This window comes from Telmatherina bonti (assembly GCF_933228915.1).
Source record: "Telmatherina bonti genome assembly, chromosome: 8".
Taxonomy (NCBI): domain Eukaryota; kingdom Metazoa; phylum Chordata; class Actinopteri; order Atheriniformes; family Telmatherinidae; genus Telmatherina; species Telmatherina bonti.
This window is the reverse complement of record NC_136626.1, coordinates 26519392-26545297: the sequence shown is the minus strand read 5'-3', so window position 1 is coordinate 26545297 and position 25906 is coordinate 26519392. Positions and strand designations below refer to the sequence as shown.

Here is a 25906-nt window from a genome sequence, read left to right as displayed (position 1 = left end):
TTAACAAGAGCATAGGCTGCTTTTGGGAATGAGAGTCATCAGGATGATGGTTTATGCAAAACATGCTCTAGTTTAACAGTTTCTCGCTAAACTGCAGGATTCCATTCACTTTTCACCAGAGAGTAACTCTGGGTTAAATGTCAGCTGTAATTCATGCAGGAATTTTCCTGCAAACCTTTAATCTCAGCACAAAATGATCCTGTGTTAAGATCTTTACAGCAATTTGGGCTGACATTTGGGCTCGTTGTGAACAGAAAATGATGGGATGCTTCCAGCTGCTGGGAACAAAGTGAATGTAAAAGAGTTAAGTCAAAAAGCAAGAAGGAGAAATCCAGCTGCACTGCAGCTCCTGCTCCCAAATTTAGATTGAAAATCTGTACAACCAGCTTCTTAAGGACACTGTCTCTCTCCGTCTGCTTGCCAAGGCTTCAGTCATTGCTGAGCATTTCACCAATCTTGGCTGCGGCTCAGAATAGCATCTAAGTGTGAAAGCTAATGTGAACAGAGGCTGTTGTCACACACATTAAGCGTACTAGTTATCTCAAGAGGTGTAACTGACCCCTAACTGACAAGGACAATAACCACACAAATGGCCGCAAAGCCCATCAATCCAGCCTGGTTGATCAAGGAAAGGCTTGCGCAGATGAAATAGTGACGTAAAGCTGCCCAGCAGCTGTTTGAACTTGGAGCATCACATGGGCTGTGATAGTTCAGAGAACCAGATTATCATAGAAAACTATTTGAAGGGATAAAATCAGCATTAGGGAAAAAATAAACACTGCCATGTCATATTTTCAAAGAGATGTTTTAGCTTCTGTGGTGCTCCAAAAACTTGACTTGATCTTGAGGGACAGTGCCCCGAGGTAACAGCTGCTCATCCAACAACGAGACTTCCACTTCCTCAGAGATTACATCATTTGCACGATATCTGGAGTTCTATAAAACTTTGGGAGTCATCACTGTCTGAAGCATCAAAGCGTATGGCTAACAGAAGCCCACGCCTGTGGGCTTCATTTATCTTGCCTCATTTCCCGCTCTGCTTCTCTGAAGGAGAAGGGTGCTTTTGAAATCTGCGGGGTCAGCTGGTCATTAGGCTGCAGGAAAACAGAATCGCAGTGAATGACAAGGCGGTGCAGAGGGACATCGAGGAGCGCTACAGCAGAAAGCAGGTGAGTTTCAGCCATTTCATTGACTAACATTACAGAGTGACATTGTAATGCAGCAGATAAAAGCCTGCAGGTCAGACTGGGGACCTGGGGAGCAGCCAGCACCTGCCGCCATTCATTTGAGGTGACAATAAGCTGATGTCACTAAGTCCTAGCAGCGGCTCTGCCTCTAGGTGTGTGTGTGCATGTTCACCAGGGAGGTTTTATAACCATCTGTGCAATATCAACCCCATAGCTGCTTTCATGAATCAGATAAAATCATGAGAGGGGGGGAAAAATACACTGAGCCATGATGTGAAAGTGCTTTCTGCAACATAACCCTGCATCTAACTGATCATTTCAACAAATCCCTCAGCATGCTGCCGTGTATTACAGAAAAAGCTTGGTGCCATTTGTCTCTGCATGAGACAAAAGGCCTTTGCTTCTCACCACATTTGGAAATATTGTCTTTTTGGCTCATCTTGTTTTGACCTTGCAGTTAAAAGGCAAAGGAAGTTTAAAGGCCTGACTTCAGCTGGCTACAAACACAAGAGGAGGTCGATGCTCCCTACCACTGCCTCTGCTGAGCAGGCTACCCTTCAAATGTTCAGACAGCCATGAGAGTCCCCAGAGACCATCAGTTCCTCTTCTAAAGCCAGTTCTTGCTGCTGCTGCACCCCCCCCCCACCCCGTCCTGCACATGAAGCGTTTAATTCATACCAGTGTGCGCTCACTACGGTTGCCTTTGCACCCAACCAGCTGGAGCTGAAAAATATCTCTGAGGAAACGAGAAAAGGAAGTCGCAAAGTTTGCTGTCAAAACAAGTGTGTTTTCAGGAATTAAGTGACGGCAGCTGGATGTAAGCAACCACATTACCAATCTTTGAAGGAGTAGCATCAGAGGGATGACTCAGATACACGTGGATTAGATAAACTGTTGTCTTTCGTTGATGTAAGACAACAGCTGCGCAGTCAAAACAGATACTGATAGTTTGTTCAGGATGGCAGAATTTTTCAGTTTCTTGTACATCATCTGTAATGCCTGCAAGCAGTTTCTGCACCAGATGCACCAGCTTAGACCAGAAATCACGTTGCACATCTGTACCGTTAGAGACTGTCGGACCTGTTACAGCAGACACACTCTGCTCAGGTAATTGCAGGACATTTTTTTTTTTTTTTTAAAATAAAAGTTTCAGGCTTGCGATGTATAGGCTTAAATATGTCAGTGCTTGAATGTATTTACAAAAACTAAACCAAAGTTCAGCATCCTGACTTTCCAAATGGAGTATGGGTCAAGCTGACAAAAAAAAAAAATTAAAAATTCATAGTCCAGGGAAGTCTCCAGTTTGTAACAAAGACTTTATTTATAACCTCCACATTTGTTTTAGACCCCATTTTCTGCAGCTGAGTTGTGACTAATAAATTGACCTTTTCTGAACACAGATGGAGTTCCCCTTTAAAGTTCATGTGTGATAACAGCCAACAGTGTTACTTTAATAAGCTTCCAACCTTGTATGCATCTGTGTAGTTAAGCACTAAATGCAAAATTAAAGAGCAAACCCAGGTTGGTGGATTTGCTGTGCTTATTTAGAGGAGCAGGAGCTTTGCAGCAGCCTGATAACTACTTCCAGAAATGCAGCTCACACACAAATTTGTGGAAAGTCCCTCTGATGTCCGATGGTGCCAGCAAAAACACCTTCAACTCCTGCCAAATTGATCCGATAAGGAACCTCTTGCAAAAATTGAAGTGCCAGTGACATTTTGTACACTGCTCAAAATAAAGGGAACACAATCTAACTCCAAGTCAATCACACTTCTGTGAAATTGAACTGTCCACTTAGGACGCAACACTGATTGACAATTTCACATGCTGTTGTGCAAATGGAATAGACAACAGGTGGAAGTTATAAGCAGTTGACAAGACACCCAATAAAGGAGTGGTTCTGCGGGTGGTGACCACAGACCACTTCTCAGTTCCGATGTTTTGGTCACTTTTGAATGCTGGAGGTGCTTTCACTCTAGTGGTAGCATGAGAGTGAGTCTACAACCCACACTAGTGGCTCAGGTAGTGCAGCTCATCCAGGATGGAACATCAGCGCAAGGTGTGGCAAGGTTTGCTGTGTCTGTCAGTGTAGTGTCCAGAGCATGGAGACGCTACCAGGAGACAGGCCAGTACATAAGACATGGAGGCCTTGGGAGGGCAACAACCCAGCAGCAGGACCGCTACCTCCTTTGTGCAAGGAGGAACAGGAGGAGCACTGCCAGAGCCCTGCAAAATAAGCTCCAGCAGGCCACAAATGTGCATGTGTCTGCTCAAGCAGTCAGAATCAGACTCCAGGGTGGTATGAGGGCCCGACATCCACTGGTGGGGGTTGTGTGCTTTCAGCCCAACACCATGTTGGATGTTTGGCATTTGCTAGAGAACACCAAGATTGGCCAATTCGCCACTGAAGCCCTGTGCTCTTCACAGATGAAAGCAGGTTCACTCTGAGCACATGTGACAGACGTGACAGAGTCTAGAGACGCCGTAGAGACCGTTCTGCTGCCTGCAACATCCTCCAGCATGACCGGTTTGGCAGTAGGACACTAATGGTGTGGGGTGGCATTTCTTTGGAGGGCAGCACAGCCCTCCATGTGCTCGCCAGAGGTAGCCTGACTGTCATTAGGTACCGAGATGAGATCCTCAGACCCCTTGTGGGACGATATGCTGGTGCGGTTGGCTCTGGGTTCCTCCTAATGCAAGATAATGCTGGACCTCATGTGGCTGGAGTGTGTCAGCAGTTCCTGCAACACGAAGGCATTGATGTTATGGACTGGCCCGCCCGTTCCCCAGACCCGAATCCAACTGAGCACATCTGGGACATCATGTCTCGCTCCATCCACCAACGCCAAGTTGCACCATAGACTGTCCATGAGTTGGCAAATGCTTTAAGCCAGATCCCCTCAGGAGAACATCTGCCACCTCAGCAGGAGCATGCCCAGGTGTAGGGAGATCATACAGGCACATGGAGGCCCCTCACACAGAGAACCTCATTTTGACTTTAAAGCACATTACATCAAAGTGGGATCAGCCTGTAGTGTGTCTTTCCACTTTTGAGTATAATTCAAAATCCAGCCCTCCATGGGTTTATACATTTTCATTAATAATCAGCGCATTCAACTATGGAAAGAAAGTAAATTATTTCAGATCTACGTGTTACATTGTTTGTTTTGTTTTTTAATTAAATAAAGCAGTGTAGTTTAAGAATGACATGCTGATGATCACCAAGGGAGACTGAAAAAAAAAATCCAGCGAGCAGCAGCTTTTCTAATAAGGGTGAAAGTGAAAAAGCAATGCAGCGGTTATTCCATGTGAATTTAAAACAGTTGGAAATCATTTATCTGGAGCCTTTGAACCCAAAATGGCATTGGTTAAAGCTACCAAGCAGTGAAGTTGAGCAACATTTACTTAAATACCTTAGAAAATACTGGGAATCATTTCAGTAACGCCTCAGCTGCTCGAAATAAAAATGACATTACTGCCATCTAGTGGCAAATCACACCATGTCAAGGCAAAATTGTAAAGTTTTATTATGTAACCAAATGTATAAACATACAAAACACTGAAACACTTAACACACTGTCAATATGACACATTAAACAGCAGGGCAAGAGACTCAAGCAAGTGTGGCAGGAGAAATATCCTATAAAAAGAAGATAGGACAATGAAGTCATCACTAGTTGCCACAATAAAATAAAAGTTGCCTTTTTATCTCACCGTGTTTACATCTTCAATTACAATGCCAATCCCTGGGACCTCAAGATCACTTTCTGTACTGTTGTGGGAGGCGTATTCCTCACTCGCCGTCTCTACAGTGCTAGGCTGAAGAGAAAACAGGAAGTGACGATCCCCCCCCCCCCAATTAATTTACAGTTCGTCATTTCAGGCAGTGGTGTAGTTCAGGGAATATGGAGTATGCACACTGACAACACACACCTAAACCCCCAGGGACACTGCTTTTACAATTACAAACATTCCTACAGATACCAACGTCACCCAGCAGCTCACCTAAGGTTATCTATGCAACACTAGTGTAGTTAATCAGCTGCAGTAACTTTAGACTAAACAGACAAAATTTAAGGGAAAGAAAAACAAAAAAAAAAACCAAAAAAAAAAAAAAAAAAAAAGGGGGGGGGGGGGGGGCACGTAAGTCTACGTGCCGGTCTATCACTCGTCTCTACCAGTATTGGTTTAGACATTTCATAACTCTTGATCACTGAAACTGAAGAGCAGAAATTATGTGACCATGAGCAGATATTCATGGAATTTGTTGTTTTTTTTTTTTGTTTTTTTTTTTTTTTTTTTTAAAAGAGACTAGAATAGTCTTACAGGTCACTTTTTCTGAAAGTCTCTGGGCTTTGTCTCCCCCCCCCTTCTAAAAACAAAAAAGGAAATAAGGGAGGTGGAGAATTTTTATTTTAAAAAAAAAAAAAAAAAAACCTACAACACTGATTCCAGGAATTATGAATTGATGGTGCCTTCAGTTGTCCTTTGCCATTTTCAAAGGACAACTGAGACTGATCACATGTTTTATTTTAGATAAGAGTCACGTTGCTCAGATGGGGAACAAAAATAACCTAGGACCAGTCAGAATACTAATGTATAATCAAGTGAAGACAAGACAAACGATCTTATTCCACTTTATTTGTAGCTTATTTTAATTCTTCCACTTTAATGCTTCAGTGGCACCTTACTGGGAGGCCTCTGTTTTGTGAAAGACTTCAAAGTTATCTTGAACTCCAAGTGTGTGAAATGCTAGTCTTGCCTTAAAATAGATTACTTGCAGGCTATTTGGGATTAAAAGTGCAGAGACCCCTGGTCCCAGAGTGTTCCAGGGGTCCACTTTCCCATCACAACATTGTGAATTATACACTGACAACATTTCTACCATCTCAGTCAGTTGTACCAATAGCAATACACTGGTAACTATTGGACTTCTATGTACATTTTGTTTCATGTCCAAACTGCTGGTGTACACCTCACATGGGCCCCATGCCCATTTTATGATCCAACCTTGTTTGCATGCCAGTGAAGAAACCAATCTATTGATGAAGATTGGAGACGATGACGAGGCTTTTGGCAGATAGAAAGTACATTAAGCTAAAGACACTAACCTCATACTCAGGATCCTCCTCTGACCCTTCATCGGCAAGTTCCTGAGAAAGTGCCTCCACCCAAGTCTGATGTTCTTCTTCCTCGTCCTCCAGCTCATCTTGTTTACGTTTGCTGCCTTTTCCATGTGGTTTAGTGGGAGACACACTGATTTCTGAGGGTAAAGAAGAATCACAGAGGCCCAACAGCAAGTTCTCAACCAATTAATACAGATCTCAGAATCTAGTTAATTTCCAGTCCTAAAAAGATGCATTAGTTACAAGGTTGATAAACTCTACTAATCCCTGGGTGGGGGCATCAATCTGAGTGGATGGAAAACAGCACTACACTATAAAATTCCCTAGAACCACTAAATCATGTTCAGCACATTTCTGATGTCTTCTGATAAAAGTCTAAACTGGTTGCATAACCACCTGATGGTTTTAAGCCTGTTAGGATAACAACTTTATAGCCAGGCGGAGGGATTTAACCAAAGAGTACCTGGAGACAGGGAGAGCCCAATCCTGCTGGACACCGGGTAGCCCAGCGCGCTCTGCGCCCAGCGAGGCAGGACGGACAGCAGCAGCCGGGTGACCCGGTAGAGGCGCTTTCGGCCGGTGAGGTTCTGGCGAGCGGGGCTGGAAACCACCGGGTTGGGGAGGACTCTCTCCTGGCGCCCCCGGAAGCCCAGCACCCACCAAAACCCGCGGTAGGCGCGTACCTGCAAGTGCAAGCCATGTTATCCCGCCCATCTGAATGATCACAAGCTCCACTTTGAGGTTTAGGCTACGTACCACGAGGCTAAACGGCGAGAACAGCGCGTGCAGAAAGGAGCGAAACGCACCGTCTCTCCTCGCGACTATGACCTAAAAGATAGAAGAAAAATGGCACAATTTAAAAAGTTTAAAATAAAAACACTTTTTGTTAGCTACATTTTTAACAGCTCGGCAGACGCTTCACAACTTGTCTGACCATCTTTACCTCTTTGTTTTCCGTTTGCTCCTGTTCGGCTACATCTCTGCAGACTTCAGAGGTCATGGTGCCGCGGGCCAAATCCTGAACCTGGAGGAGGTCGACAAGGAAGGAGAGCAGCTGGCGGCTGGAGGGTGGAGGCTTTACTGAGGGAAATGTACCCTGCGGTGGCCTGAAGCCAATCAGCAGAGACTACCACAGCTGGAGCAATCAATGCCAGCCAATTAACAACCACCTGCTAATTATCTCATCTCAAGCCAAAAGGGCTCGTGAAGGTCGAGCGTGCAGAGAAATGGCTTCATCTATATCCATTTCTAACTATTTCTAATTACTCGTCTTCAGTCTGTGGTTTTTCTGCATACAAATGAACTGTCTATTTCCAATAGCATTTGTCTATTTCTTAACTTTTTGGTTCAAAATATTGAATAATTAAACAATAAAGTAATCATTCGCTTACTGATATTATATCCAGTCATGATCAATTACATCTGACCCTGTCATGAATATTTAAATCTTGGGATCACTAGTCAATGTGCTAAAATGCTACTAAACTAAGCAGTCTCACATTTGCGTACACGTTTAGTTAATTCTCACCTACATTAAAAGTTCAAATAGAAAATAAACACCATAAAGTAGTCTGAATGCTGAAAAGATTTCTTCAACTGAGAAACGTTATAAGCTTTTTTACTTACAGACTTTATATCATTGATAGAAAAAGCCTGGTGATGCAAATGTCCAAATTATCTCAATACTCTTGGCAAATCCCTACAAACACTAGGAATGGGCTTGTCTAAATAGCTGCCGAGCAAATCTTATATTTTAAGTTGTCAGTGGGCCTGGAAAGGGACTTTTAAACACCACCAAAGTTTATTCAAGCAGCTGCCTGCTCAGTTCATAGACTGATGAAGACATGGAACAGAAAAACAACCTTTCTGAATCTGCTTGAAAGAGGTAAATCCTTACTAATGGTACAAAAGATAAAAGCTGGAAAATTAGCCAGAAATAACACCTTTCAAACTGTGAAACATTGGGTGTAAAGGTAGAGGTTTGACTGGTAGAGGGCAGACTGGATTCAATCAAATTGTAGTCAGTTATGGTAGAAAACATCACAAAAATGCTCAGAATTAAAATAGAAGAGCTTTTACAAAGTGTCCTAACCAAGCATCAAAATCTGGAATGGGTAGATGTGATGCAAATAATAATAATATGCAAATAAGTTGGGTTTTTTTGGGATGTGTTGCTCGTCCAGGTGAGTTTTACTGACCATAATCAGATTTTTGCTTTATTTTACATCCTTTTATTTCTTGTCATCTTTTACACAGCAACCCCACAACATACGAAGCATCTATCTGAATATTTTATTCATAGGAAGTGAAATGTTTCCTCTGCGTGAACGTCAGACCGTTGCTCCATCTTGTTGCCACAGACTCTGAGTAGCATGAAGATGCTCTTATTCTCCCCGCTTCTTTGCATGTGAAGAGCTTGACAAGAGCAGCCCATTGTTATACTTCCTTACTTGGCAAGCTGTCTAATTGGTCACCGTTTCCGGCTGCACTTTCTGTCACGTTTCCGTCTCCTTTGATGCATTTGAAGGAGGACAACATGCAGGGAGTAGAAAAGTATAAAAGCTGCTCGTCACCCTTTTCCTAGCCATGTCCAAACCAAGCCTGTGTGCAAAGACAACAGAAGACGTTGTAAAAATGGATAAGTATCCAGTCACTCGAACGTTCAGCTTTGGGGCAATGTCTGGTGGAACCAAAGCTTTGGAGGATTTCTCCACCGCCCGCAGACACAGCAGTGCAAGGATCAGGGCTCTCTTGTGGGCGACCAGCAGCGCAAAGTCTTTTGGGTGTTCGACAGACTCTCAGACAAGCCGTGAGAACATTTTTCCAAACATCCTGACTCCTGACAGCATCCCACAGTTCACCATACCAAGTCTGTCTGTTCAGGCAAGTTTGAGATCACTGGACAAGGAGATGGAGGACAATGACGCAGAGCCAGAAGAAGACTCGGAGAATTCAAGGACAGAGACAGAGTTGCCAGTTTCTCCAGCATGTAGTAACATCTCATCATCTTCATCCTCCTCCAGCTCCAGTTTGATTCTGTCAGACCGTAGAGCCGAACGGTGCGTTTCAGACCCTTTAGCCAAGAGGAGATCTCTCCTTCAGAAAGAGGTGCACTCTCCCCGCTCCTGCATAGATGTCCATCACTGCCTGGACCCTGCGAGTACAGCCGCCCTCTCCCTGCCACACCTCACCAAAGTCACCACCCCGTACGGCTTCATCACCTTAAGCCAGAGCCCCCAGATGGCAAGCGAGGAGACACTCCTCTGCCAAGCAGGGCTGCGCTGTTTAAACAACGATGACAAGACTTCATGCTCTTTTGGAAAGACTCCGTGGATAAACACAGAGGGCGTCAAAAGTAACTGCACCCACCTGTCATCAGCCAAGAAGAAGCAATCCAAAGACTCAGCTGACTCCCCGTGTGAAGGAGGATTACTGAGAGGAGAGGCTTACTTTAACGCCTCAGCGTCAGTTTCATCCTCTTCTTCACCAAAACACCCAGAAAAGCTTAAACGACGCTTCTATAAAATTATAAAGAAACACTTTATGTAACGCTGTGAAAATGTCAATTTAAACTGTTACAACTGTTTAAATCATGCATTCATTTATCTAAAAGAAGTACCAATTTTCATGAATGTTCTTATCAAATAAAGGATAAAAATCTGATCTATGAGCTGTGAAATCTCATCTTTACAATTTATTTGTTGAATGTAAAGTAAAAATTGTGTTTTGGTCTGAAATAACGGAAGTTTATTTCACGTTTGTAAAGGTTTGCTTCTATCCACTTTATTAAACAAACTAGATGTGCTTATTAGCATATGAAGAGGCTCCTTAATGTTAGTAGTCTGTACATCCTTGTGGGTAGTGTCCTTACCTCACCCACACACTGAAACCTAGTAGGTAAATATCAGCATGACGCAGAGTGCTTGGCCCTCAGCAGAAGCTGAGTGCTTCAACACAAGAACAGAAAAATCTAAATTTATAATCACTCACCGTGTTGTTTGCACGGCCTACATCATTTCTCTTTAATGCTTTAAGGCAAATTAGGGTTGCAGCTTTGATTAAATTCGGTCTCTCTAAAACCTTTACAAAAGCAGCAGCATGCTTACTGAATAATAAGAGGAAAAACAATGAGTTTGTAATAATCAGAGTGCACACAGAGCTGTAATATATTCAGTTACAGAAAAATGCAACTTATTGTTTAACATCACCATTGAAGACTGCAGCCTTGACCGTGTTGATGAAGTTTTATCAGCCCTGATTGCTACAACAAATAGCTGATCATATGCAGTTTAGACTGTTTTAATTGTTTTATTTTACATATCAGCACATGGTAAAAGATTGACTTAGGTGTTTAAGGAGAATGAGCACTCTCGCATGTATAAAGTGTCTTTAGCAGCAGCAACCTCACGCTGTTTTGTTCAGCTCTTCTCCACCATTTTGCTTCACTTTATAAAAGTTTGCAAGCATTTATTATGGGAAGGCACAAACACAGTGTCAGGAAGCAGCAGCACACTTGTCTCCCCTAAGTTGCAATCATAACGTATGTAGCTCATAACTGGACCTCATGACAACCTTGTGTACCTTTATGAGGGCCTTGAAGGTACATTTATGTTTCCAAGAGGTAAATTTTCTGTTTCTATCAAATATTTTTTGAACAATAAGATGTGTTTTGGAAAAATAAAGAGAGAAAACTTGTGATTTTTGTCACAGCCAATTATTCCAGGTTTTCTGTTCTCATCTGTTTTAAAAGTTGAAACTAAGCAGGAAAAGATTCTCAAAAACTAAACAGCTATTTCTGTGTGGCTCGCATACAAAAAAAAAAAACGTCTATCTTTCTTTGTGAGTTTGTTAACCTAAAACTACAGAAACAAGTTTAACACATGGATGGATTTGGAGGCTTTACAGTTTCCTTCAACATTTCAACAAGTGTTGATATAGTTGTGTAGTCTGGAGGAAAGAAAAAGTTCATTTCTGGCTTTGAGCTTTTTTTAATCTTTTATTTCAGTGTTTTATTATGTAACACACACTTGACTCATTCTGAACGTTAGTTCACACCATCCTTGTTTAGTTTTGGGTTGGATTTTTGCAGCTCATGAGGAAGGAAGCTCGCCTGCTGGTCAGAAGGTTGCTGGTTTTAGTTCATTTTTTCACCACGTGACAAAGCATCTTTGGACAAGGTGCCTAACTTCACAAAACCTCTGATGAATTCATTGACAAATATGTGCATGATGTAGAAAAATTGTTATGTTTCTTCTGGCCTGTGGAGGGAGACATTTTTCTGCTTCCAAATGATGGCACAAGAAAGCTGCAAGGCACTGATAGGTTTCCATTATTTAGGGTGGCAGTGCCTTTGAAGGTCACACCCCAGGGACAGTCCTTTGAACAGTCTAGCTGGTGCAATTATGGTGCACCACCTTTTAAATTTTATACAAGACAGTGGTCATTTTCGGGCCTGAAAAACTTAGGACAAAATTATCCAGTTATGTAATTAATCTGGATGGCATTAATCTGGCCTAAAGTACCAATGGGAGTAATCTTGGAGTCATTATTGACCAGGACTTGTCTTTTAGCTCACATTTAAAACAGGTTTCTAGAACCACCTTCTTCCACCTGTGTAATAATGCAAAAATTAGGGACATCTTGTCTCAGAAAGATGCTGAAAAATTAGTCCATGCCTTTATTACTTCCAGACTGGATTACTGCAATTCTTTATTTATGGGTTGTCCCAAATATGCCCTGAAAAGTCTCCGGCTGATCCAAAATGCTGCAGCGAGGGTTCTGATGAGAACTAGCGGGAGAGATCACATTTCACCAGTTTTAACCTCTCTACACTGGCTCGCTGTTAAATCCAGGATAAAGTTTAAAATTCTTCTCCACACATATAAAGCTCTCCATGACCAAGCTCCATTGTACATAAAAGATCTTATAGTTCCATATATTCCAAATAGAGCACTTCGCTCTCAGACTGCAGGTTTACTGGTGGTTCCCAGAGTCTTAAAGAGTACTATGGGAGGAAGAGCCTTTAGCTATCAGGCTCTTCTCTTATGGAACCAGCTCCCACCGTGGGTTTGGGAGGCAGATTCCCTCCACACCTTTAAGATCAAGCTGAAAACCTTCCTTTTCCATGATTCTTATAGTTAGGATATGAGTATCTCCTGAGTTTGAGTCTGCATGTATGGGACCCAACTGTCCAGGTTATGCTCTTTGCTCTTATAGTTATGGGTAGTCTAGCCATCCATTTCTTATGTAGCAATGGGGACGTCACCTGATGCACTGAGAAGTACCTCGCTCTATTTCTCTAATGTATTAATGTATAGATATATGCCAATATTGCCATCTCTAACTTATTTCTCCTGTCTCCTCCAGGTTTTCTTCCTGTTAAAGGAGAGTTTTTTCCTTCCCACTGTCGCCCCGTGCAGCTCAGGATGGGGGACTGGATCCAAGTCATGACTCGATGCAATCAGTTGGTTTCTATTATAGGACATGTATGAATTGGCTTGAAATGATGCGTACATTGATTCGTGTATGTAAAGTGCCCTGTGACAACATTGTTGTGAAGTGGCGCTATACTAATAAAGGTGAAGGTGCAATCTAAGTGTTTTTTGTTTTTTGTTTTTCTGTGATGAGACAGTCTCATCACAACATTTTGGTTAGGTAAAGGTCTGGGCTGTGGACTACAGCAACACCTTGACTGCTTTTCTTTAGTCATTCTATTGTAAATTTGCTGCTCTCTTTAGGCTCATTTTGTCCAGTTGCAAAACTGACTTATAACTATCAGGTGGGAGGACGTCATCACCCTGTGTGATGATGTTGATTACGAAACTCTGATGTTTGTCCTGAAGTTGCATTTGGTTTTTGCCAAATATGGGGCTGTGAATTATGACAAAAAGTCACAGTTTTGGTCTCATCTGTCCAAAGCATTTTGTTCCAGAGGTCCTGTGGATTGTTGGGATGTAACCTTGCTAACCTAAGCTGTGCTGCTATGTTTTTTAAGACCAAGAGGATTTTTCTTTCCTGGAAAACATTCCAAATGAGCTTGTTGTTGTTTGGTATTGTTATTTTTTTATTTTTTGAACATGCTAAGTGAGGCTTGTGGAGTCTGAGATGTAGTTATTGCGGGTTTCTGCAACTTATCAGAGTGTTGAACAGTTTAACTTTGGTACGAATTTGCAGTGATGTTCACTACTGGAAGACACCAAATGGTTTGGAAATGATTAATAATGCTTGCTAACAGTATGAGTAACACCACATGCTTTCATAAGTAATTACACACGCATTTCCTTCTCAGATCCTCAACTTTTCTCAGCAGCTAACTGACAAAGCTGCTTTCATGGAGGTGATCACACTTGCTGCTGATCAGCAGCATCTAACAATGAGTGTACACCATTTCTTTCACAAACCCCCACTGGGTTTCAATTTATTTGTTTTTCCAATTAATTATGATGTCATTTGTTGTTGTTTGTCTGATGTTGTTTTCAGTCTATTTTAAAATGTGATGATTCATAAAACCTCCGAATTGTAAAAGCGTTAATCAGTAAATGTGTACGCTTCAAGTAAGTCAAAGAAAGAAACTGGGATCAGGTGTGTTGTTGCTCTTTTCATCCAAAAGAAATCTGTTTTTATGTTTTGTGATGCATGAGGTATATTCATTTAATTGCATTTTTAAGCGTAAACACCAGTAAGTCGTTATCTGAGTGTATGTTTGGCTGGGAGGATGCAATGTAACACATATTGTGCAAAGCAGGTGACTCATGTTATCGTCTGATATGCTCATCAGTTTCTGTTCTCAGATGGAAGTGAAAATTCAGAAGAACTTCATCAGATTGGTTTTACTCAAGAAAACAGAAAATGTAGGGTGCAAGCTCGCCACACTAATGAGGAAATCCTTCATGGCAAAATATTTTGTAGTATCTAAGCAACTTTTTTAATGGCAATTTTATGTTTATGTCTTCCAGACAGATTTTTAATTAAACTGTGACCACTGCTCTATAAATACATTGTCTACAAAATAAAAACAACATGACACGAGCCCTTCAACCTGGAGGGTTTAAGTGGAAGCATTTCAGCAACAGAAGAATACACTTAAATGGCGTGACAGCTCATATTATAAGTTCATTTAGTTATGTTGTCATGTAGGAGAATGTGTGGGACTTTTATATGATATATACTGTTTTAAAATGGTTTTACTCCTATCTCACAGATTGACAGTTTTTTATAAATATGGATACATGCTTATCAAAGACCCATAAAATAAAACGTGGGGTTCCCCAAGGATCAATTTTAGGCCCAATACTTTTTAACCTGTACATGTTGCCACTTGGGGACGTCATCAGGAGACACGGCATTGATTTCCACAGCTATGCTGATGATACACAGCTTTACATCGCTGTGTCTCCTGATGACCTTGAGCCAGTTAACACCCTTTTAAACTGTATTTTAGATTTAAAGCCATGGATGGCAGAGAACTTCTTACAACTCAACCAGGACAAGACTGAAGTTTTAATCATCGGTTCAGAAGACAAGAGAGATCATTTCATGCAAACTGCAGAGTTTTAAATCTTCTCAGTGTGTAAGAAATCTGTGTGTTATTTTTGACTCTGAGCTGAATTTTATTCAACATATCAGACATGTTACAAAGACAGGATTTTATCATCTTAAAAACATCGTCAGAGTCCGCCCATTTCTCTCTCTTGCCAGCACGGAGGTACTAATGCATGCTTTTATTTCTAGGAGACTAGACTACTGTAATGCCCTGCTCTCTGGTCTTCCCAAAAAGAGTATTTCTAGTTTACAACTACTGCAGAACTCGGCGGCACGAGTTCTCACGAGGACCAGGGGGCGGGAACACATTGCAACGGTTTTAAAGGCGCTGCATTGGCTCCCCATGCAGTTCAGGATTTATTTTAAGGTTCTTTTAGTGGTTTATAAATGTCTTAATGGTCTTGGGCCTTCTTATATATCTGACCTGCTTTTAAAGTATGAGCCCTCGCAGACCCTGAGGTCCTCAGGTACTGGCCTTTTAGTTCTTCCTAAAGTTTGCACCAAAACATATGGCGAGGCCACATTTCAGTATTACGGGCCTCGTCTATGGAATAGCCTGCCTGAGGCCCTTGGACTGCAAAGACTGTTGATGTTTTTAAAAGAAACACTCAAGACCTACCTTTTTAGTTTAGCTTTTAACTAAGTTTTAACATTCTTATATTAGCCTATATTTATTCCTCTTTTAGTTAATTTGATTTATTTATTTGTACATTTTATATATTTATTTACATATTAGTATAAATTTTATTATTTTAGGATAGATTTTACTTTTAGCTATCACTCCAGCTCTCTCCTCATTGGGGTTCTCTCCACTGAGGGCTGCCCCTCCTCTGACTGCCTGAGCTGTGGGGGCTGTCCCTGTCTGGTGGGTCGGGATCCAGCGCTGCAGCCCTGCAGTTGTGTCGTGGGTCCTGTCTGCCTGGACTCGGGTGGCTCCCACGGTGACAGCCTGGGTGGTCGTGGGTGGGGGTAGCCCTTTGTGTAGATGCACCCTGAGAACATTGTTTCCTTATCTGGTGCACATGTACCTGGCCATTCGTCTTCTTTTAACTGTTATAGGGGCTAATAGGGCACGGGAGAGGGTGGTTGTGGGTGGGTGTAAGGGGACTGTGGATGTATGTGTGTGTATGTTTTGTGTATTTTATGTATATTGTTTTATTATGAGAAGCACTTGGCATTGTTTTTGGGTTTTTTTTGTTTGGTTTTTTTTTAAGCACGAAAAGTGCTATGGAAATAAAGTTTGATCACACAGGTGTTTTCGGATCAATCAGGAAATCCAAACTTGACCCCCAAATGCAGTTATTTCTAAGGTTTGGGTCTTCCTCAGACTATAAGTGGCACCACTTTCTGAGACATTATCCTAAATATCAATACAAGCTATCATTTATATTCAGGTTATTAACAATCATCCGCATTTATAGCAACAATAAATCTATGCCAGTATCCCCTGAGGGTAAATATATTGTTTGGACGGTTGCAGTGTTTATAACAGTAGTTTTGAGTGAAATAACTCAGTGGAAATCTGTGACAAATCAGTGGAACACTGAAAAACCAAGCAAGAAATGTTTCAACTGAACAACCATCTGTAACTGTTTCTTCGGTCTTCTTCTTATTACCTTGCCAAGGAGGTTACGTTTTTACCGGCGTCTGTTTGTTTGTGTTCAAGATAACTAATGTTATGTACAGAGGTTTATGAAATTTTCAAGAGTTGTTAGAAATGTCAAAAGGAAGAATGAATTTAATTTTGGTGGTGATCAAGATCATCGTTTGGATCCAGGAACTTTTTAAAACTGTGGCCCTGTCAGAGGTTTGTGATCTCAGAGTGCTTTTTCTAGTTATTATTATTATCAAATGGAATTTTCATTAATGGCTGGCAGAAAAACTGGATAGTTGTTCCTTCTGTGTCTTCATTCAGGAGGTTTTTATTTGACATATCTTAACATCTAACCCAGTGGTTCCCAAACTGGGGGTGGGCCCTAGTCATCAGTGCGAGGGCACGGCAAGGCTAAGTAAAACTTGGGAGTTTTGGTGCTGGACAAATTTGTGAAAGTACTCATATGAAATTATGATAAATCAACAAGAGAGACCTCAAGTAATAAAAAAAAAAAACAACTATGATGGAATATATCTGTCCCTGCTTGACCAGTAATAGTAATAATCAATGGTGGGTAATCATGAAAGCGCAGCTTTTTGCATGTACCAAAATATTATCTAATATAATAAAGTATGAAGCCAAACAAGTTACGATACCAATTGGGGACTTTTCATCCTGAACACAAAGAAAAGTCTGCAGGTTACTTTAGAAATAAACTATCCAATTATCATATCTAGCAAAGTTGTTTTACTAAAGCAGCCTCTGTCTCATAGGAAACTCCACTCATCTAAAGTAGTTTGCAGAGATTCTTGGTTTAAAATATTTCACACTGAAGCAGAAAAATGGATAATACTGACACGGTTTTAATTATAGTTACCTTCAATACAGTCACCAAAACTAAAGATTCATTTTGTTTCTGTGGTTCATGAGACAGAAGGGGGGGGGGCTTGACATTATAGAACTTTGTGTTGAGAATCTGCAGGGACAATGTAAATGATCTGCACCTGGAAAACAGACAGCAATAAGATGAGCCTCTGGTGTAACTTCTCTTCCTCCTTCTGTCACGCTGAGGTTAAGCTCAGACAAGAGTTTTTGCCCTCAGAACAGACACAACTCTTCCGGTGCCAACCTCAAGCTCACACAAAAAAACGATCAAAGCAAAACATTAGCAAAGCAAACTTGAGAATGCTTTTAAAGCTCAAGGCGACACAGATGACAGTAAGAGGCAGAGGAGATGTGACAGAGGGTGTGACTGACACATTTGGGAAGTGTTCCAGAGAGACACGTAGATAGCTATCTGAGCTTCATACAGAGTGTGTTTGGTGAAAGGAGTGAGGTGAGTGAGAGTTGGCAGAGCAGGTTAGGTGTTTAAGCTTTGTGCATTCCCTGATGGCATCTGGTTCTCGCTGCAGAGGAGAGGGGCAACCACCGGCACTGCCTGTCAAACAGCGCAGGTATGGCAAATAACATATTCATTGATCTCTCTCAAATTTTAAATAGGTCTGATTTTAGTTTTTAAATTATTTTGAAGCTTAATTTAAAGCAGTTTTTTTTTTGTTGTTGTTTCTTTTACAACTTTTTTATCAACAAAGCCTGCAGTGCGTGCTCATAGATGCAAAATATACCACGAGAGTCATATTTTAAAGATTCTGCAGACACCGGCAAACGCTGGAGCAGCAGGCTCATCAAAGGTCATGGTTTCAGGGTAATATGTTGTGCAATTCTGTGCAATCATTCAGGAATTCCAGCATGGACTTTGACAGTCTTACCCCCAGCCTTACTGACCCCATGCTTCACACCTTTGCATACAACGAGGTCTTCACTGAACCCATCGACTGTCATGCAACTCAGTGCCCCATTCACAAGTCTGACGGTAAGTTTGCACAGTGATAATGTTTAAATAATATTTAAATGCAGGATATTTCTTGCATTCATCAGATACAAATGAATATTACATTTTACATATTAGTTCAACAGCATGTTAATTTACTACTTAAGCTCATGTTCACGACTGACGTGACACACAACAACTTGTGGTTCAACCCTCTCAGTTTGCATTTCAGTTTGTGAGAACTGAACAGAGGAAGTAACCGTTTGAAACTTTTACTTTCGGCAAAGTGCGTGTGATCGTTAAACAGGGTACAATGACTTGCAGGATATTTAGTCTGACAAATAATAATAATAATAATAATAATAATAATAATAATAATAATAATAATAATAATAATAATAATAATAATAATAAACAAACATCCTCTGTTGTTCTACAAACCCATCTAAAATGAAAAGCTGCAATATTTGGTAAACTGGATAAGAAATAGAATTCTAAATTTGACCTTTAAATCAACTGAGAATTGAATAAATGCAACATATGCTTAAAATTTGTTGTCTAAAGGCCAGTGAGTTCAGTACTTGGACACTTCCAACGAGCAGAATATGGTTTGGTATTATTCTGTTGATATAAACTAGGAATCCCTGAAAAGGTCTGTTTAGTAAAGTTAAACTTTATTCCTTGTCTATGTGGTCTTTAACATGTGGTCAGTTCATCCACATCTTATGAAAGAGTCTTTCTTACAACACAGTTTCATCAGTTTCTGCTTATTCATCCCTCATCTGATTGCTTGCTGTTTACATGACATTCTTACTCCATTCTTCAGATAATTCAAGACACCAGATGCGATTTTTCTCAGATGGTAACCCGCCACCTGTGCCGAAGAAGAAGCTTGCTCGCACTCACTCCCTTCCTGGGATCACTGCCCTTCCACCTTGTCCCAGGTCTCCCTTCTCTCCTCTGGAAAGATACCCACAGAACTTTGACAATCCTCTTTACATGATGGCACCAATACCTGATGCATATTTCCATGAGGACACAGAAGGCACGAACCCACCAACAGGGAGTCCTGCACCTTTATTATCTTTCTCCCAGCTGTCATTTGACACCCCAGATGAACATCTGCCCTTCCACTTTAATAACTTTGTCAACCAGCGAGTTGTTTCTCAGGGGATTCAGCATCGCCACCTACTCTTCCTTAGAAGCATGGCACAGAGTGTGGAAGCCCGGTGCATGCTACAGCGAGTTGGCACAGACACTGATGGCAGCTCATATCATCCTCAGGATTTCCTGCTGTGTGAGGGCAGCAAGCCAAAGCAGATTGGAGACAAGATTTATTACAGCCTGTGCAGCCCCAAGTTTCCAGAGAGGGTGCTTAGTCTGAGGGTAATGCTACATCTCTTATTTCTTTTGCACGTTTTCAAATATGTGCTGTACATGATATAATGACTAGATGTGGGAATGTCACTTAAAGAGATGTCGCAGTTGTCTGCAAAACAATGTGGCATGCATGGTGCACAATGCACAGGATAAAGTGTGATCTTTATCAACATTTGCAAATGTTCCACTAACTTGTGACACTAAAAAGCACTTCCTCCTCACTGTTGCAAGGTCAAACAGCTGCAACTTAACATCTCTGTTTTGGTTGCAACATTTATCTTTGCAAGGTGATATAGTGAGTATAGATTTACACATTTCTTCTTTTTGCTGTGCAGGTACACAAACAGACCAGTGAAGCTTCTACATCTCCCACCAGACACCACCCACTGCATGCAAATCTGCAAGATGTTATTGCATATTTTCAACCTAGCGACTTACTGGAAAACAGAACCACCACACTGCACGCCCCCCCACTCCCATCTTGTCCTTTAAAGTCAGACCACTCTCCTTCTACACAAACTGGAGGCGCCACTGAGAATGCCGCAGATGCACCTAACATGAACCTTCCCACAGTTCAGTCTCTTCTGCAGAGTGGATACTGTGTGAGCGTCGAGCGAGACCTGCCACATGCAACTCTGGAGGACTTTGTGCTGCAGAGCACTGAGTGTTTGGATTATGATCGACAAGTGTGTGTTCTGTTGCTGCAGATCCTAATAGCCTCTCACCATCTGTACAACAGCAGCGCTGCTGCCGCTGAGCTCAGACCTCAGGAGATCTTTCTCGTGTGGCCCAGCTGGGAGCAAGACAACAGAGAAAACACGCAGAAAAAAGATGCTTCTGTGGATTGGAAAGATTCCAAGAGCAGTGGGCTGAAGGGGAAAATGGAATGGGAAAAGATGGAAGACAAAGAGAAGATCCAGGTCCTGTGCAAGACATATGGTTCTCCACGCGTTGTGCTAATGCCCCGGTCTTCTCTTTCAGGAGGGCAGCTTCTGACCTTCATCAAAGTCCAGATTGAAGCCTTAATTCAACTTTTCTTGCACCCACAAGAGAGCCCAACATCTGTCGGTAAATTTCCACCCACGTCCCAGTCCTCATACCGCAGGGGCCTTCTTCATCTGTCTTCCATGATTCAGAGCGAGAGCAAACTCCAGATGACAGACATGGTGACCATGCTGCAGGTGATCCTCTGGGGACCACGAGTCCCCTTCTTGGATCACAGAGGCTCTTCAGCTACAGCTGTGCACAACTGGCTGACCATCAAACGAGCTCTGCTGGTAATGAAGTTGGCGGAAAAGGGGCTGATTCAGGATCAGTCTCCTGTGGATTGGGAGGACTGTATGTGTCTGCAATATCTTTCATTTACAGACTCTGAAACAATTGAGAGTGTGGTGACTCAGCTGTGGAACACTGGCATAAGTCTATAATCAAGTCAGTCTTTTAAAAAAAAAAGTACAATTAGTTGAACTTCTTAAACAATCCTTTAAAAAAGTTCCTTTTTATACTGATTTAAAATTCATTTTTATAAAATCACTCTTCTTAAAATGTAACTTTCTCAATAAATTTTCAAATCCAATAAATTTCCATTAAACAATGTGTTTTGGTAAATTTACTTGAGTTTTAGTTTCACTCCACCTCATACTGGTTTGCGAAGTGTACGACTGGAGTTAAAACAAAACAGTGATGTTACTGCAGGATCTAGAAATCTTAACATTTCTAATCAAGATTAAAAGAAAAGCCTCTGAATGCTGCAGAGGGAACAAACTCGGTTAAAAACAGGTGTGCAGAACGGTGAAAGTGAGGTTTGAACATCTTGCTTTCATGTACAAACATGTGCCAACGAAGCTGAAAGAGTGCACTCTCACCCCTACATCATGATTTATGTCAAGACCACATGGAAACTTTGGGAAAGCTGGGTGAGAAGCAAACAAAGGCCATGCTTCAGCTCGCTCCACTCCCACTCAATATTCCTCCCCGTTCGAGTTAATCATGCCCACTGCAATGAAGAAGCCACTCTCTGAGGTGACCACGTTTATTTTGAACAGTTACAACATGCAGATTTCCATGTAGTGGATCAAAACAAATTAAAATCATGCACATCTTTAAAAAAGAAAATCTAACAAGAGAATCAACAGAGAATTACGAGGAAAATCTATCGACTTACAAGAGTAAGATTTCCGATTTTAATCTTAAATATACTGTAGAGATTATCATAATTCAAGGAGGGTGAACAAGAGGTCAACACATCATGAGGAGCAATACAGCGGTGAGGGTGAATTTCTCAGATACTATGTGGATACTTACTTTACATTCTTGGTATATGAACATTTTACCATAGTGCAACTGGCATAGAAACACAGCATGTGGTAGGTAAAACAACAACAGCCTCACACAGGAAACCTCAAACACAATTAACTGAGATATTCATTTCCAAAATTGGTAAAGATGGGTGGGTATGAACTGAAATAAGAACAACAAACATTTATTAACTGCTCAACGTAATTTTAATCGTCATCAGAGGAGTCTCGCTCGATGCTGTAAGCCATGAAGAAAGCGTCAGGGCGGGAGGGGACGAGGGGATGACCCGGTCTCACAATCTCAAAGCCCAGGAAACTGAATGTACGCAGCAGGGATGCTGAGGAGAAAACATGGCAACAGATTAATAACCGTATGAATTTCTGAACTTTACACAAACGTTACACTGAACTCTTTCTCCCCATGTCTACACACATGAAAAATTCCCCCTGCAATACAACAGATCACTGATTTGAGTCTATACATAAATTAAGCAACAACCAGATGAAACCTTCAAATGCACAACATTATAGTGGCACAGAAGACTTAATGCACTGCTGTAAAGCAACAACACAAATATTCATTTTTAAAAGCAGATTTTATTTTTTTTTTATTTTTTTTAAATATATTTTTACATATCACAAATGCAGATCTAAAGCATGACTCTGTTCTGCCTGATGCGTCGCAGTTATTAGAACATCAGTGTTTATACAGAGTTTAAAAGTTTGACACACTTGCTACACTTTATGAGTTACAAAATACCTGAAATCTTCATCCTGATATAAAAACATACTGGAAAAAATGTATTTACCAGATATTTATTCCAGCTATGAGTTATCAACCTAAAAATTTCCTTTAAGTGCCTTCAGCTGTCTTAAGATGTAGTCTAAGGGTTTTGTCAAACACTCCACAGCGACTAAACTTCAGCAGGCTAAGAGTTCAGTATGCAACATTTGAAAATATCAAGTATTTGTGAACCAAAAATATACTGTATATTTATCGTAAAGGTGTTTACAAGCACAAAAGCAGACTGAAAACAGGAAAACTTAACAGAAATCAGTGTTTGGCTAAAGTTTGGTGGGCTAATTGTTAGACCAACTCATTCTAATGTTAAATGCTATAACTGATCCTTCTGAAGATTCAGGATGGTGCGAATGGCACCAAAACTGAAAAGGAGTTTCAATTAACTGTTTTTTTGTTTTTTTTAAGAAGCCATTCCTTGTGCTTTTATAAAACTCATAAAAAAAAAAACAAACGTCTTACCTCTGTCGTCACGGTTCTTGTGAAAGCAGATGAACACGTGATCGGCCTGCAGCTGCTCTTCTGCAAATTCCAGCAAAAGTGCTAAACTGTGGGAAAAAAACACAAACATAAATGTTAATATTTTATCTGAGTACTGTTAATCATTTCAATGGTCAAACATTCATGACGATGTTCAAAGAATGTTTGTTCAAAATATACCACTACATAAACGCAGGTCTAGATTTATACATGTTTATATTTTAATCACTTTTCACAGCAGTATTGTTTAACAAAAAATAATTACATAAAACAGGTTTTAGTTTGGTCCAGCTAATTTAAAACAAAGGATTAAAAATCAACAGAAAAGTCAGTATTAACTTTGTGAATTGGAAAAATTTTATTTGTTTAAAAACAATAAACGTTTAAATTTCCTTTAAAATGACTTCCAAACAATTTTTCCTACCCATCTTTGCTGCCCTCAGGCAACGCTCCAGGTGGGATTTCCACATAAAGGTTGCCTCCTTTCAACACAGCCCTCCAGACGCAATGCTTGCCTTCAGAGCGGCGGGGCTCAAAGAGTAAGAAGCGAACTCTGCTGTTTGCAGGAGGAGGCTCCTCAAGAACCAACAAATGTGCATCCTAGCAGGCGACAGAAGAAAAACACTGACATCAGAAAAACACGTTTCCTCCAAAACAAACAGCGATTCAACTTCTGGAACAAACAAATAAAAACCCATCCAGTTGTTCAACGTACAGAATAGAATAGCTTAGCTGAAAGACTGCGATCCCGCTGATCATTCCCTCGCCCACCTGGGATCTTCAGGGGTGGGAGAGGGGCATCAGGAGCACCACAGAGGCCCCGGACACGGGTTACTGCAACAGCGGGAGCACCTCCTGGGACTGGAGATACTGGAGAAGGAAACAATAGCGCACAAAGATGGAGCCATTATGTGTGGAGTATTGACCAGACGCTCTGCTACAAAAGACAAACCAAGCTGCTTGTATAACCAGGTTTATTATAGATTACACCATGGAGTGATTCACAATGGTAAAACATTTACCAAACCTCGCTGGGTCCATAAATGCAACATACAAGACTGGAGAACAATTAATCAATAACAGGCCCAGAAGTATGAGCGTGATCAACATCTGACTTTAACATGAACACATTTGGATTATTTTATGGCTTAAGTAGACTACCATAACTTTCGTAATTCATTAAAACTACATGGAAATTTAGCGTTTTCACTCAAATACTGGAAGCATTTGTGCTTGTTTGTTTGTGTTCATGGAAGAATAATCTTTGTCCTGTGTGGAAAAAGTATTCATAAAAAGGAGGAGACTGAACTTCCCAAAAAGAAAGAAGTTTGTACATTTTCACTTCAGTTACTTTGCATATTTTGTGTAATTTTGGGAAGCCTTCAATTCCATAAAAACAAATATGTTTAAACTGTATGACATAACTAGCAACAGACTGAATTATTTTAAGTCATTCTTTAATGCATACCTTTTTTTTTTTTTTTTTTTTTTTTTAAGAGTACTTTTAGTAATATCTATCTATTCATCTTACAAGAGGCCTTTGTAAATGATTATTTCACACTGGGACTGGAGTGCCATCAGTATGCATCAGTGTCAAGTGTGAAAGCATAGAGGTGGCATGTTGGGGGAGGGTGGGGCTCAAGGCTAAACTACTGCTGATGTGCCTCTGATGGGCAAAGGAAGTAGTACAAGAGGCTCAACAGTCCCAACTGTGTCAGCGCATGCCATCATCACAGAACTCACTCTTTAAGCACTCAGCTGATTTCACGTCACCATCTTGATGTGTGCACTGCTAGTTTGGTATATATGGATTACCATAAAGCAATAATAATGGGCTAAGGGAAGACATTCTCTGAGCACATGTCATTAACAGCACCAGCATGACACAAACGCTCTTAGACACACAGAATACTTCTTGCGCAAATGCCACTGCCATGCGACAAATGGAGCAGATGTGTGAAAACCAAATGAGAAACAATGTCATTCTCATAACTAGCTGTGTCAATATACAGTCTCCAACTTAATGCCCCATCTGGCAAGGCAGTGTAGACTTTAAACTAAAAGAGTTACAGTTCAAATCTGCTAAGCAGATTAAGGGGAACAAGGCCAATTGCCAACTTCAGATCCAATGCTTCCTCTCGCTTCTTAAAACAGAGTGCAGGATTTGCACATTCAGGCCCTGTTTTTCCTAACAGTTCTGGTCACATGAGCGATGAGTCTCTCCACCTTCTGTTTGTGTAAGAGCAACCTTGCAGTGTATGAAAAACATTTCCCACTCATCTGTAGGGGAACACTATTATGCAAGTACTATAATATGGGAATATTTTTCACAAAGTATCACTGGAATAAAATGCAATTTTATCTACACTATACAAACAAAAGTTATTCAGACCGAACCACTAAAATAATAATAATAACAATAATAATAATAGTCTCCATGTACCTGTTTTTGTCTATATACAATCTGTGATAACTGGTTTCACCCCCCACCCCACCCCCGCATCAGCCCAATCCCAGCGCAGTGGAAATTTCCTCAGACCTTCACAAAAACAACACAATCCACCTCGATCAAATCTGTCAGGATATGACTTTACAAACCCCTAAAGCAAAAGCTCACAAATTTATCGACATAATGACAAATTCTTCCATGCATAAAACCTACAGAATAAGC

General features: G+C 41.0%; 1 protein-coding gene across 1 annotated transcript in view; it reads right to left on the bottom strand.

Annotated features, from left to right (window-relative positions):
* Positions 1-21675: 21675 nt before the first annotated feature.
* Positions 21676-25906, bottom strand: part of oaz1a (ornithine decarboxylase antizyme 1a) — a 5406-nt gene continuing 1175 nt past the window's right edge. The window contains 5 exon segments of the mRNA XM_079244696.1: positions 21676-22294; positions 23218-23303; positions 23660-23835; positions 23951-24037; positions 24039-24105. Coding sequence (XP_079100822.1) covers positions 22164-22294; positions 23218-23303; positions 23660-23835; positions 23951-24037; positions 24039-24105 — 547 coding nt within the window. The 3' untranslated portion in view covers positions 21676-22163.